Source organism: Carcharhinus amblyrhynchos, chromosome 15, assembly GCF_965287045.1.
Source record: "Carcharhinus amblyrhynchos chromosome 15, sCarAmb.v2.hapA, whole genome shotgun sequence".
Taxonomy (NCBI): Eukaryota; Metazoa; Chordata; class Chondrichthyes; order Carcharhiniformes; family Carcharhinidae; genus Carcharhinus; species Carcharhinus amblyrhynchos.
The window spans coordinates 55,817,405-55,833,195 of NC_137338.1; the positions used below are offsets into that span (position 1 = coordinate 55,817,405).

Consider the following 15,791-nt stretch of genomic DNA (forward strand, 5'->3'; position numbering starts at 1 on the left):
TATACTATTCTATGATTATATGAAGAAACAAGCCGAAAACTTCAGTTCTCTTGTGATTCTGCACAAGTTTTCATAAGAAACCATGTTCAAAACAGATTAGAGGGATTGGGGTAAGCCAGTGACTCTCCCTCAAATGGGTACTTCTTACTATTTTGCTAACAGTTATGAAATATGATTGTCATGCTGTTCCAATCTGGGAAAAAAAGGCATGATGTGGAATAACCTATAGGTAGAAAAATGTCTTCACATTTCTTCATCTAAGCATATGGTTACGGCACTGGAGGTCATGTGTGTCCATGCCACTCTATGCAATAGCAAATCAGCTAGTTTCACCCCTTCCCTGCCATTTCCCTGTTGACCTGCAAAGGATTTCTGCTCAGATAATTATCCAATTTTCTCATGAAAGTCACGATTGAATTTTCTCCACTACACTTGCAGACAGTACATTCCGAGTCCTAAATACATGCTGTGCAAAAATGTTTATCCTCACCTCATCTTTGCTTATTTTGGTATTAACCTTAGATCAGTGTCCTCTGAATCTCAATCTTTCTGCCAGTGGGTACAGTTTTCCCCTATATACTCTACTCGTGATTTTGAGCTTCCTCTTAACCTTATCTTCTCAAAAAAAGAACAGCTCCAGATCTGTCAGTATTTCCCGGTAACAGGCATCCTTCACTCTGGAATCATTCTTGTATTTTTTTTTTGCAACCTTCCTAATGCCTTTGCATTCTTCCAAAAGCGTGGTACCCAGAATTGGACACAATACTCCAGGTGAGGCTGTCCCAGTGTTTAACATAACTTGCCATAACCTCCTTGCTTTTGTACTCGATTTATAAAGCCCTTGATTCATTATACCTTACACTTTCTAAACCTGCCATGCCACATTCAATAATTTGGGCACATATAATCCCCCAGGAGACTCTACTCCGCACCCTTTTTAATAATTGTATCCTTTATTTCATACTGCCTCTCCTTGTCCTTCAAGCAAAAATATCACATCACACTTCTTGGCATTAAATTTCATCTGCCATGTATCCACCCATTCCACTTCAGAAGTCTATCACTTTCTTCCTCAGTACACAATACTTTCAAGTTTTGTGTCACTGCAAATTTTGAAACTATGTCCTGCATACACAAATCTAGATTAAGAAAAGCAATGGTCCAAATAACTATCCCTTGGGCAACACACTAAATATCTTCCTTCGACCAAAACAAAAAACTGCTATGCTGCTTCCTGTCACTCTGTCTTTGCGAACAAGCCTATTATGTGGCACTATTATGTGACAACTCCCTCTATTACCTCAAAGAATTCAAGCAAGTTAGTTAAACATGATTTGCTTTTAACAAACTCCTGCTGACTTTAATTAATTCACACTTGGGCAAGTGACTTAATTTTGTCTTAGATCGTCATTTCTACACTCTTTCCCACTACTGAGGTTAAACTGATTGACCTACGGTTGCTAGGCTGATCCAGACCAAGCATTTTGTAGTTCCCCAGTTCAGTCCAGATAACTTATGAACTGAGAACCGCCAGCCTTTCTAACATCTCCTCTTCACCAATTTTTATTCCACCCAAAACCTCAAGTACCTCCATTTCATTATTGCGTTGCTTGCATCTTCTTCCTGGGTGAAAGCAGATACAAATTACTTGGTTAGCATCTCAAGCAAGTCCTCTGATGTATAAATTTCCTTTAGTGTCTCTAATTGGCTGCAAACCCTTCTTTTTATATGCTTAGAGAAAATTTTTGGATTCCCTTTCTGGCTTGCTGCCAGTCTCTTCTCATAGTCTCTCTACTTCTCATTATTTATTTGACTTGCCCTCTGAACTTCCTAGCTTCAGCTCAGTTCTTGCCTGTATTATATCACACACACCCTTTTTTTAAACCACCTTCATCTCACTCATGCTCTTTTTCATGATCTAGTGAATTCTATTTTTGTTCTACCAAGCCTTTTGTAAAAATTTGTGAAAGAACAGCATGCACAAGTCGTATTCTACCACAATGCAAATTTTCTTTTAAAAAAACGACTTAGATACCCACCAGATAATTTGGTGGCATACTAAGCAAGAAACAGGACTGTGACCAGATTTCCCTATACAAAAAGGTCTCATTTCCGCCAGGTTGCCTAAGGAGAGTAATTACCATAAGAAACAAAAAAGGTTTTTCAAAACCTCTGTGGCTTCAGGTCGCACAGATATCCTAAAACGGCAGGGAGTGGTGCACTGTTAATAATGATTACATATACCTCCCACGTTTATACACGAATGCATTTAACTGTATTATTTGCATGCATGTTGACAAAGATTTGTTAATTTGTTTGACTTTTGACTGTCTGAAATGTTTAATCATAGAAAGCTCAATAGCAAGGCAACACTGCAACTACCTCACAGCCGTGGGCATGGCTCCAAAGGTGCCCACTCGACACAGCCCAGAGGTGAGGAGCCAAGTAGGCATCATGAATACGTGGCCAGGCTGCTTGTAAGAGAGATTGTATGACTGGAAATAGCACACCAATCTTATCAAAAGAGGAAATATCTGACAGTCGTCTCACCCTGCTGCAAGTGCACCTTCTGTTGAATGAGCGTGGAGTAACATTGATGAAACCCGTGAGGATGTCCGCAGACCCAACCGTCCTGTGCTCCTGCCCAAAGGAGGCTCCACACTAGTCTGTATAGAAGAGAAAAAAAATGATAATAAGTTTGCATATTGTTTCCTAATTCAATTCAAATGGCTAACCCCTAATGTTTTTATGACAGAGATAACGCCTAAAAGGACATATTTACAGTTTTCCCGTTTTCTCAAATTGGTTCCCCTTTCTTGGTGTCCTGGCTTACTGCAGCCATCTTATTTTGTCCAAGCAGCTACTTTTCGTATCTTGAGTTGAAACTTTGTGGCAAGTTGATTAACTGTGGAGGGAATCACATTCAAGCTCAATCCTACACTTTACCATCATCCAAACATGTACTATCCAAGTCGGGGGGTCATAAGAACATAAGAAATAGGAGCAGGAGTAGGCCATCTAGCCCTTCGAGCCTGCCCCGCCATTCAATAAGATCATGGCTGATCTGTTGTGGCTCAGTTCCACTTTCCCGCCCTCTCCCCATAACCCTTAATCCCCTCTCTTATCAAGAACCCATCAACCCGCTTCTTAAAAATATTTAGCGAGGCAGCCTCCACCACTTCAACGGGCAGAGAATTCCAGAGATTCACCACCCTTTGAGTGAAGAAGTTCCTCCTCAACTCCGTTCTAAACCGCCTCCCCTTTATCTTGAGGCTGTGCCCCCTAGTCCTACTGTCTTTTTTGAGCGGGAAGAGTCTCTCCACCTCTATCCTATCCATCCCATTCATCATCTTATACGTCTCAATGAGATCTCCCCTCATTCTTCTAAACTCTAACGAGTACAAGCCTAGTTTATTCAGCCTCTCCTCATAGCTCAATCCCCTCAACTCCGGTATCAGCCTAGTAAACCTCCTCTGCACTCCCTCCCTCACAAGAGGTTATTGCAGAAGGTCAGGGGACATGGAGTTGGGGGTAGGGTGTTAGCGTGGATAGAGGATTGGTTGTCAAATAGGAGGCAGAGAGTGGGGGTCAATGGGTGCTATTCGGATTGGCGGTTGGTGACTAGTGGGGTGCCCCAGGGGTCGGTGCTGGGGCCTCAGCTATTTACCATTTATATAGATGATCTGGAGGAGGGAGCCGAGTGCAGGGTGTCGAAATTTGCTGATGACACCAAGATTGGGGGAAAGGCAAATTGTGCAGAGGGTGTGGAGAGTCTGCAGAAGGATCTAGATAGGCTGGGCGAATGGGCCAGGAAATGGCAAATGGAATTTAATGTTGGCAAGTGTGAGATGGTCCACTTTGGTAGGAAGAATGGTAGGAAGGACTATTACTTACGTGGCGAAAAACTGCAGCAGGCGACGGTGCAGAGGGACCTCGGGGTCCTTGTGCATGAGTCGCAAAAACCCAGCTTGCAGGTGCAGCAGGTGGTCAGGAAGGCAAATGGGATGCTGGCCTTCATAGCAAGGGGGATTGAATATAAAAGTAGGGAGGTCTTGCTGCAGCTGTATAGGGCATTGGTGAGGCCGCAGCTGGAGTACTGTGTGCAGTTTTGGGCGCCGCACCTGCGCAAGGATATTTTGGCCCACTTGACAGCATTGAATTTATTCAGCAAAAATGGCCACATATTTCCCCGATTAAGAGCTGTTACCCCAATGCAACTGAACATTAATGACAGGTGTATTTACCCGCTAAACTATCAGAAAATGCAAATTTTAGGCTTCTATGAACTATTTTAAATTTGCCAAGCTAAAACTAAGAAACAAACCACTAAGCACCCAAGGATTAACGCTGAAATGTCACGTCTTTTAAGGAATTATAATTAATTGATATACTTTGATACTCTGATGCAGGTATGCCTACACTATAGCACTTGGGCCATATGACCCAAAGCTCTGCCAATTCAATTATTTTCTGTTTATAGTTCATACCCAGTTTTTTGCCCTGTTTCAGGTTGGACATTTTAAAATGGTTGTTAAAATCCTCGTCAAGAAATCGTATATCAGAATGTTAAATCAGGCTATCAGTTTGTGATAGTAATAGGAATACTATTAAGGGAATGGTAGCATTGTGGTAATGTTACTGGGTTAATAAACCAAAGGCCTGGACATGAGGCCCCAGAAACAGGAGTTCAAATCCAACCACAGCAGCTGGAGAATTTAGATTAGACCTAGAATAAAAAGCTAGTCTTGTTAATGGTGACCATGAAACCATAGGTTAGTACAACAATCCCATCTAATTCACTCATGTTCTGGAAGGAATGAAATCTGACGTCCTTTGGAATTTAATGTTGGCAAGTGTGAGGTGGTCCACTTTGGTAGGAAGAATGGTAGGAAGGACTATTACTTACGTGGCGAAAAACTGCAGCAGGCGACGGTGCAGAGGGACCTCGGGGTCCTTGTGCATGAATCGCAAAAACCCAGCTTGCAGGTGCAGCAGGTGGTCAGGAAGGCGAATGGGATGCTGGCCTTCATAGCGAGGGGGATTGAATATAAAAGTAGGGAGGTCTTGCTGCAGCTGTATAGGGCATTGGTGAGGCCGCAGCTGGAGTACTGTGTGCAGTTTTGGGCGCCGCACCTGCGCAAGGATATTTTGGCCCTGGAGGGAGTGCAGAGGAGGTTTACTAGGCTGATACCGGAGTTGAGGGGATTGAGCTATGAGGAGAGGCTGAATAAACTAGGCTTGTACTCGTTAGAGTTTAGAAGAATGAGGGGAGATCTCATTGAGACGTATAAGATGATGAATGGGATGGATAGGGTAGAGGTGGAGAGACTCTTCCCGCTCAAAAAAGACAGTAGGACTAGGGGGCACAGCCTCAAGATAAAGGGGAGGCGGTTTAGAACGGAGTTGAGGAGGAACTTCTTCACTCAAAGGGTGGTGAATCTCTGGAATTCTCTGCCCGTTGAAGTGGTGGAGGCTGCCTCGCTAAATATTTTTAAGAAGCGGGTTGATGGGTTCTTGATAAGAGAGGGGATTAAGGGTTATGGGGAGAGGGCGGGAAAGTGGAACTGAGCCACGACAGATCAGCCATGATCTTATTGAATGGCGGGGCAGGCTCGAAGGGCTAGATGGCCTACTCCTGCTCCTATTTCTTATGTTCTTATTCCAGGGGCATAACAGTGGGTTGACACTTAATTGCCCTCTGAAGTAGTCAAGCAACTCAGATGTTTCAAATTATTACAAAAAAGTCAAACAACAATAAAATCGGACAGACCACCCAGCATCTAACTAGGCATGGGAAATGAGAAAGGCACACACTGCCAATCAATCCTCCAAAGTCCTCTGCAGTAACCACATCTTGTGCCAAAACTGGGAGAGTTGTCCCATAGGCCTGACATCGTCATACTCACAGAATCATACGTTATAGCTAATGTCACTATCCCCGTTATGCTCTGGCGGTAGTACAGACCCAACAAAGGTGATGGCAGATTGGTATACATCCTCAGCAATGGGGGAGACTAATGCATCAGTACAAAAGACAAGGCAGAAATATGTGCAATCATCTTTAGCCAGAATTACCAAATGGATGATCCATCTCAACCTCCTCCCGAGGTCCCAGCATCAGACTATCTTGACTAAGAACATAAGAAATAGGAGCAGGAGTAGGCCATCTAGCCCTTCGAGCCTGCCCCGCCATTCAATAAGATCATGGCTGATCTGTCGTGGCTCAGTTCCACATTCCCACCCTCTCCCCATAACCCTTAATCCCCTCTCTTATCAAAAACCCATCAACCCGCGTCTTAAAAATATTTAGCGAGGCAGCCTCCACCACTTCAACAGGCAGAGAATTCCAGAGATTCACCACCCTTTGAGTGAAGAAGTTCCTCCTCAACTCCATTCTAAACCGCCCCCCCTTTATCTTGAGGCTGTGCCCCCTAGTCCTATTATCCTTTCTGAGTGGGAAGAGTCTCTCCACCTCTATCCTATCCATCCCATTCATCATCTTATATGTCTCAATGAGATCTCCCCTCATTCTTCTAAACTCTAATGAGTACAAGCCTAGTTTAATCAGCCTCTCCTCATAGCTCAATCTCCTCAACTCCGGCATCAGCCTAGTAAACCTCCTCTGCACTCCCTCCAAGGCCAAAATATCCTTGCGTAAGTACGGCGCCCAAAACTGCACACAGTACTCCAGCTGCGGCCTCACCAATGTCCTATACAGCTGCAAGACCTCCCTACTTTTATATTCAATCCCCCTCGCTATGAAGGCCAGCATCCCATTCGCCTTCCTGATCACCTGCTGCACCTGCAAGCTGGGTTTTTGCGACTCATGCACAAAGACCCCAAGGTCCCTCTGCACCGTTGCCTGCTGCAGTTTTTCGCCACGTAAGTGATAATCCTTCCTACCATTATTCCTACCAAAGTGGACCACCTCGCACTTGCCAACATTAAATTCCATTTGCCAGTTCCTGGCCCATTCGCCCAGCCTATCTAGATCCTTCTGCAGACTCTCCACACCCTCCGCACAATTTGCTGTTCCTCCAATCTTGGTGTCATCAGCAAATTTCGACACCATACTCTCGGTTCCCTCCTCCAGATCATCTATATAAATGGTAAATAGCTGAGGCCCCAGCACCGACCCGAGGCACTCCACTAGTCACCATCCGCCAATCCGAATAGCACCCATTGACCCCCACTCTCTGCCTCCTATTTGACAACCAATCCTCTATCCACGCTAACACCCTATCCCCAACTCCCTGTCCCCTAACCTTCTGCAATAACCTCCTGTGAGGTACCTTGTCAAACGCCTTCTGAAAATCCAGAAAGACCACATCCACCGGCTCTCCTCTATCCACCGCCCTAGACACATCCTCATAGAACTCCAGTAATTTTGTCAGACACGACTTCCCTTTAACGAAACCGTGCTGCGTCTGCTCTATCAAGCAATTCCTCTCAAGATGCCTCGCTATTTCCTCCTTGATGACGGATTCTAACATTTTACCTACAACAGACGTTAAACTAACCGGCCTATAATTCCCTGCCTTTTGCCTGCCACCCTTCTTAAACAACGGCGTAACATTAGCCGTTTTCCAATCTTCTGGCACTTCCCTGGAATCCAGCGACGTCTGGAAAATAACCACCAAGGCATCCACTATCACCTCCGCCATTTCTTTCAGAACCCTCGGATGCATTCCATCCGGTCCTGGCGACTTGTCCACAATCAGTCCCTCCAGTCTGTCGAGCACCTCCTCTCTAGTAACAGTAATGTCATTAAGACCCTCCAGTCCTACCACCTTTCCATCTCTAACACCCGGCAAATTATTCACGTCCTCCTCCGTGAAGACAGAAACAAAAAAGTTATTCAGGACCTCAGCCATATCCCCATCTCCTACCACTAAGTCCCCCTTCTCATCCTCTAAGGGACCAACGTTCACCCTAGCCAGCCTCTTCCTTTTTATATATTTATAAAAACTCTTGCTATCCTTTTTTATATTAAGCGCAAGCACAGCTTGCCTATTTTGACTAAATAGTAAGAAAAGGTATGGATATCAAAAGGCAATGAGCCCTGCCAACACACCAGCTGAAGTTATGAAAATGTGTGCTCCAGAACTGGCCACACCCCTAGCCAAACTGCCTAAGTACAGCTACAGTACTAACATCTATGTGACAATATGGAAAATTGTCCAGGTATGTCCTGCCAAAAAAAAGGACAAGCCCAATCAAACCATTTACTGGGTTTCCTTAATCAACAGTAAAGTGATGATAGGTCTCCTGATAGTGCTATCACGCAGCATTTTATCAGCAATAACTTGCCCATCAATGCACAGTTTGGGTTTTCCCTAGGGCAACTTGGTTAATGATCTCATTGCTGCCTTGATCTAAGACCAACAAAAGAGCAGAATTTAAGAGGTGAATCAAGAATGTCAACCCTTGACATAAAAGCAGCAATGAAATCAACGTAACATCAACCTCATAAAAACCACAAGAAACTAAAAAAGGTCTTGAATGTAGCCCAATTCATCAAGCAGACCAATCTCCCATCCACTGACTCTGTCTACACTTTCTGCTGCCTCAGCAGAACAGCCAGCGTAATTAAGGACCTCATACACTTAGGATTCCTCTCTTCCACCTTCTTCCTTCGGGAAAAAGATACAAAAGTCAGAGGTCACGTACCAACCGACTCAAGAACAGCTTCTTCCTTGCTGCTGTCAGACTTTTGAATGGACTTACCTTACATCAAGTTGATCATTCTCTACATCCTAACTATGACTGTAACACTACATTCTGCACTCTCGTTCCTTCTCTACAAACGGTATGTTTTGTCTGTATAGCACGCAAGAAAACATACTTTTCACTGTATGCTAATATATGTGACAATAATAAATCAAATAAAAAATTATACTCAGTGAGAATCAGGTAAATTTTTTGCTGATGATTGCACAATGTTCTGCATTATTTGCAACTCCTCAGATAGTGAAGTAGTCCATGCCCATTTGCAGCAAGATCTAAACAACATCCAGGCTTGGGCTGATAAGTGACAAGAAACACCAACTATGAGGAGGAGTAGGCCATTCAAGTCTGCTCTGCCATTCAATATAAACATGGCTGATCTCAATGATTTTCTTGCCTTTGCCTCATAGTCCTTGATGCCATTAAAATTTTTTTAAAAGTATCCATCTCTTTCTTTTTTTTGGTTTTTATTCCAATTCGATCAAATCAAGACCAATTCAGAGTCTCAAGTTGAGACATTCCCAATCCAAGCTGACAAGACAGGGCTCTCACCTCCTGTCTTGGGCTTGATCTACATGATCCAAGCTGATCAGAGTAGGCATCGCTTCTTCTGCAAATGAGATCATTTGCATCTTAGCCAAAAGGCCGAGATGCCGCTGTTAACAATTGCTTCAAATGAAGCTGAAACGTAACTAATGACTTCAACCAAGCACAGCATGTCGATGCTACACTTGATCTTAGCCAAAAGGCCGAGAGACTTGACCGCCACAGCCTTCTGTGGTAGAGAATTCCATAGGTTCGCAACAATGTGCACAAAGATATTGTTACTCATCTCATTCCTAAATGGTCCACCATGTATCCTGAGATGGTGCCACCTGCTTCAAAATTCCCCAGACAAACACGAGACGCCTCAACGGGATCCTGGGTTCACGTCACACTATCTGTAACCCCCACAACTTGCCTGGACTTGCAAAATCTCACTAACTTTCCTGTCTGGAAACAATACACATCCCTTTAACTTGTGCTTAAAGCTCTTTCCACTCACATTGTCTGTACCTTGAAGAATTGATTAGCTGTAAAGACTCACATTCCAATCATTATGCATGTAAATTGAGTTTGTGTCTGTGTCCTTTTTACGACCAGAACTCCCAGCCACCTGACGAAGGGACAGGCTGTCCCGAAAGCTTGCAGCTTTTGCTACAAATAAACCTGTTTGGACTTTAAACTGGTGTTGTGGGATTTCTTTCCATTTTACCCCAACGCCGGCATCTCCACATCCAGATTTCCCAATCAGGGAAACATAGAAAATAAAAACAGGTGAGACCATTTGAGCTTGCTCCCCCATTCAATATCATGGCTGATCATCCAACCTGATCCTACCTTGCCCCCATATCTTTTGATCCCATTTGCCCCAAGAACTACACCTAACTCCTTCTTAAAAATGCTTTGGCATCAACTGATTTCCGTGGCAGTGAATTCCACAAGCTTACAACTTTTGGTGAAGAAATTTTTCTTCATTAAAGTCCTAAAAGGTTTACCCTGTATTCTTAAGACTATGACCCTTGGTTCTAGACTCTTCCACCATCAGAAACATCCTTCCTGCGTATACCTTGTCTAGTCCTGTTAACATTTTATTGGCCTCATTCTTCTGAACTCCAGCAAATATAATGCTAAGTGACTCAATCTCTTCTCATACGTCAGTCCTGCCATCCCAGGAATCAGCCTGGTAAACTTCGTTGCAGTCCCTCTATACAAAGAACATCCTTCCTCAGATAAGAAAACGAAAACTGCACACAATATTCCAGGTGTGGCCTCGCCAAGGTCTTGTATAATCGCAACAAGACATCCCTGCTCCTGTATCAAATCCTATGAAGGCAACATACCATTTGCCACCTTTACCACCTGCATGCTTACCTTCAGCGAGACTGGTGTACGAGGACATGCAGGTCTTGCTGCACATTCCCCTCTCTCAATTTATAGTCATTCAAATAATAATTTATTGTCCTATTTTTGCTACCAAAGTAGATAATCTCACATTATTTGCATTTGCCGACTCACTCATCCCGTCCAAATCACACTGAAGCATCTCTGTAGACAAAGCTCACCCAACTTTGTGTCATCTGCAAGTCTGGAGATATTACATTTAGTCCTCTCTCTAAATTAATATAATTGTAAATATGTGGGGTCCTAGCACTGATTCCTGTGGTACCCTGCGAGTCACTGCCTATCATTTGGAAAAAGACCCATTCATTCCTCGTCTTTGTTTTTGTCCACTGAGGCAGCCAGTGGCAGAGTTGTTAACACTGCTGCCTCTCAGCGTCAGGGACCCGGGTTCGATTCCCAGCTTGGGTTACTGCGTGCAGAGTCTGCATGTTCTTCTCATCTCTGCGTGGTTTTCCTCTGGGTGCTCCAGTTTCCTCCCACGGTCCGAAAGACGTGCTGGTTAGGTGCATTGGCCATGATAAAATTTACCCAAACAAGCACCAAAGTGTGGTGACTAGGGCATTTCCACAGTAACTTCATTGCAGTGTTAATATAAGCCTATTTGTGACACTAATACATAAATATAAACATAGGTGACTAAAACTGCAGACAATTTTCCAGATAGGATCTGATTAGCTTTATGTAGTAACAAAACACGTTTTTTGATTTGTATTCTATCTGTTAATGCAATCCATCATATTGTCTTTGTAAAATTGATTTCTCTTTCTCCGAATTAGCATGTTGTATCTGTTCTGTTTAACAAAAACTTCCTTTTATGTGTTTCTGCATTCAATCATTTCTGAAACCTATCAATTACACATTGCAGAATCTCAATAACATAAATTACTGTTTTGAACCTTTGGTTCATCAAAGAAACAGATTGCTTTTTCACTGCAGTGTTTAATAGGATATGGGGATTTTCACACAATGCAGTGTTAATGTAAGCTCATTATGACAGTAATAAATAAAGTTACATACTCAAAATATTCCAGTAGATATCTCAAGCATGACTTCCATTCATAAATCCATACTGACACTATCCGATCCTGCCACTGTTTTCCAAGTGCTCTATTATAGAATCTTTGATATTAGACTCTAGAATTTTCCTCATTACCAAAGTCAGGCTGACTGGTCTATAATTCCCTGTTTTCTCTCTACTCTTTTTAAATAGTGAGATTACATTAACTAGCCCTCAATAAAAACATCCTCCTTGTAGCTAATCTGTCCAGCCCTGTTAGAGTTTTCTATGTTTCAATCCGATATCCTCTCATCATTATAAATTCCAGTGAATACAGGCCCAGTCAAACCGCTCTCTCCTCATAGAACAGTCCTGCCAATCCCTGTATCTGCTACTAAATATCTCCTGCACTCCACCTAAGGCAAGTATATCATTCATTTTTTAGGTAAGGAGGCCAAACTGCAAGCAATACTCCAGGTGTGGTCTTGCCAAGGCCAAAGCTCATCACCAACTTCTTAAAAGTCAGCATGGTGGCACAGTGGTTAACACTGCTGCCTCAGAGTGCAGGTTCAATTCCACCCTTAGGTGACCGTGTGAAATTTGCACATTCCCCTTATGTCTGCATGCGTTTTTCATTTGTAGATAGCCATGGTAAATGCATGGGGTTATGGAACTAGGGCACTGGGGGCCGAAGTAAGATGCTTTTTCAGAGATTCGATGGGCCAAATGGCCCCCTTTAGCACTAAGGATTCTATGGATTTTAATCCAGGATGGGCAACAAATACCACTCTTGCCAAAGACATCCACACCCCATGAGTGAACAAAAGAAAACTGCACTAAGCATGGCCCTCAATATCATTTATACAATATTGTAATCTCAAAAGTTAATACCAAATATCTTCCTTAACAACTTGCCAGCGTGATTCTTGCAATCTGAAATTCAAAAATGAGATTTGAAGAATACAAAATTTTAAAATGGTACGGTGATTACAGTGCCAGGTTGCCCTGCAAAGCACTTTCTTACGCGATCACAAGTAAAACATCAAAAATTAAAGTTCTGCATTTATTCACCTAAAATAATTCTGCGCTTCTAAAACAAAATTTGCTTCAACACATTTGAGTGCATTACATTCCATTTGAATCCCGGTTATCTAAGGGAAATGAGTGGGTTTAATGAAGTTCAGCCATGTACGAAAATCTAATGTTTAAAAATAGACCTGAAAAGCTAACCTCACTAAGTCTCATTTAAAAATACATACAACAAATTAAGTAATCCACAAATGGCGAGAGTCAGGGTGAAAAAGTATTTTTTTTAAGAACAAACTCTAGTCCCCAAGTTTGACCCTCAATTTGCTCTTTAGAATTTCTACTAAAATTAGAAAATAAACAGGTGTTTCTCACTCTGGGTCGCACAGTCCAGGCAGCTGCCTACTACAAGACAGACCAAATGATGGGAAATGTTTGATCTGAAAGCTAACGCCCGTTAGCCTATCTGCAGTAAGGGCAGTCGTTGTGCCTAGCAGATTTCCCGGGTGCTGCACGCCTCACACTCACCAACATCAGTAGCTGCCGCTCCGCATCCACAATTTATCCTTCTCTTTAGAAGCAGCTCCTGGGGGGAGCCGGCGCTGTCTCTTCTCCACGCTCGGCCTCCCTCGGCGCTTAACCGCCAACAACGTTGGCGCCGTTTCCCCCCACCCCCGAATCTGAGTGTCAGCTCCAGCCTACCGCCGCCATCTTCTCTTCCACCGGGTGCACTGCCAATGGCGCCTCGCGTCACTTCCCGCAAGCCGACCAAAACAACAGCGAGCACTTCCGGGTAACCGTCTTCCCACGCGGTCTGTGGGAGGGCGGGGCCTGGAGTTCACAGCAACCGTCTGAGGGCGGGGCCTGGAATTCACAGCAACCGTCGGATAACAGGCAAAAGGGGCGGGATTTGGATCTCAGGACGAAGTGGGCGGGGTCTGGGATCCAGAGCGAAGGGAGCGGGATTTAGAACTCATGGTGAAAAAGCGGGGTCGAGAGATCAGAGCGAAGGGGCGGGGTCTGGAATTCAAAGCGGTTTGGAGCTCACGGTGAAGGAGCGGTGTTTGGAGATCAGGGCGGAGGGGGCGGGGTCTAAGGCTTTGGCGAAGGGGTGGGGTTTGGAGATCAGGGCAAAATGGGCGGGGCCTGAACGACGGGATAAAGAAGCGGGGTTTGCAGATCAGGGCGGAGGGGGTGGGGTCTGGAAATCAAGTGAAGGGACGGGATTTGGAGATCAGGTGAAGGGGGCGGGGTTTGGAGGTTAGCGCGAAGGGGGCGGGGATTGGAGATCCGGTGAAGGGGGTGGGGCTTGGGATTTGATGGACGTGTTCTTGTTCGGGCTGTGCGGACTCAAGGGGGCTCAGACACTATCGTCAGCCCAGCTTTCGATTTAACAGGAAACGCTCTTTTGGTTAAGATCAAGTCAAGTCCATAAGAACACATTTCTTATGTTCTTATTAAGATGGGGTGCAATGTCTTTTCTTGTCAGGTTGAATCTTGTACGTCTCTCTTGTGAGGGCCATGAATTGGGTTCAATTTGAATTTGGTATTTGCAGCAAGCAAGGAGATGGATTTAGGCGTGCCCTGTGCCCTGTGAGCATTTACTTTGTAGCTTTAAGAATGGAATAACAAAAGATTTAACTCTGGGTTTTTGGAGCATTGAGGTGGGCAAGAGCAGCATTGCTTCCCCCAGTATTTGAAAAGTTGAGCAGATAGGCTGACAGTTAGTGATTCCCCAGGCCCTCACCAAACCCCACTACCAAATAAGCAAAATTTCAACAAAGGGTGAGGTGTTAAATGGGTAAATGAAATAGAGGCAGAAAGATAGGGAGACAGTATCCCAGAGCTTGCGGCCTAGGTAACAATGGTGAAGCAACTTGAGGATGCCCTGAAGGCCAGAATTAGAGGAGCTCAGATATCTCAAAGGGTTAGGTTAATGTAGGGCTGGGGGAGATTATGGAGCAAGGCCATGGAAGTGTTTGAACAAATGAATTTCTGTTTAACCCGGAGCCATAATAGGTCAGCTGTACTTCATTAACCTATACCTCTGAAAATTATTTTATCTATATTTATGTATTCTTTGGGACAATTTTAATCTAACCCACCTGTTGGAAATTTGACAGGATAACTTTGGGAAGTTTACACCCAGTCTGATCTTACTCCCTGCTGCCATATTGCAGTACAAAACTATCGTTTTCCCTGATCTCATAGTATCCCACTGGGGGAGTTAGGTTAAAATTACATCTAACTTGTCCTGTTTAAAATGTTGTCCTTGAACGGGAGTATAACATCAGCTACTCTCCATTCCCACGGCACAATTCGCATATTTAAGAAAAATTTAGACATTTTGGCCAGACCTTCTGCTACTTCTGTTCTAATATTTTTCAACAGCCCAGGGTACACAGCATTGGGACCCAGTGACTTTTTAATTTTGGCTAAGTGTTTCTAGATCCCACTTTCTTTTCTACAATATCTCTAACTTGTCCCATTTTATCCTCTATGACACCCACGCTCTCGATTCTATACCCATTTCTAAGAATCAATTTCATTAAGAAATTTCATCATGTTGTTATCATCCTCCACAATCAGACTTTCTCCTTCAACTCAAAATTGGTCCTGTAAAGCAAAAAGAGGCAAGGCCTGAGGGGGTCCTATGGATATAGTGCTTAAAAGTAAACTGAAATTTAAAATGAAAGGCGTATGATAAAATTAGTGCTAACGATTATATCAGTGTTCATGAGAGATATTTAAATTGTACTGGGAAAATAAGAAAAGAAAGACAGGTGGTGATTGTGAGCCTGCGCTCTCCATCCACTGAGTTCGGGCATGACTCAAGCTGGCTGCACCCCCTCACATTGTTTGTGGTTGAGTTTGTCCTGCAGTGACACAGGTAGTGAGAATGTGGGTGGGAGATGGTGGTGAAGAGTCACAGGCATGGGCTTGAGTGGAAACTGGAGTGTGAGGAGCATAACAGCTACTGGGAGAAATATGATAACTGTGGGAGTGAGGGGTAGTGAGTACCTGGTGTCTGTTGTTGGCAAAGGCCGAGGTGGCTGAGTGAGAGAAATGTTTCGGGGTGTGGGGGTGTCTGAGGGGG

General features: G+C 43.9%; 1 protein-coding gene across 3 annotated transcripts in view; it reads right to left on the reverse strand.

Moving 5' to 3' along the window:
• The window catches only part of klhl15 (kelch-like family member 15), a 38,327-nt gene extending 24,897 nt beyond the window's left edge, over positions 1 to 13,430 (reverse strand). For 2 of the 3 annotated variants that reach the window (XR_013888682.1, XM_080203971.1), the window contains exons 1-2: positions 13,223 to 13,430; positions 2,551 to 2,666 (exon numbers count right to left, since the gene is read on the reverse strand). Coding sequence is in view for 2 of the 3 variants with exons in the window: in XM_080203971.1 (XP_080060097.1) it covers positions 2,551 to 2,666; positions 13,223 to 13,228 (122 nt within the window). In the remaining variant the exon portion in view is untranslated. Of the gene's footprint in view, positions 1 to 2,550; positions 2,667 to 2,782; positions 2,906 to 13,222 lie in introns of all 3 variants that reach the window. The other variant, XM_080203972.1, reaches the window with a different exon arrangement.
• Between the last annotated feature and the right edge of the window lie 2,361 nt (positions 13,431 to 15,791).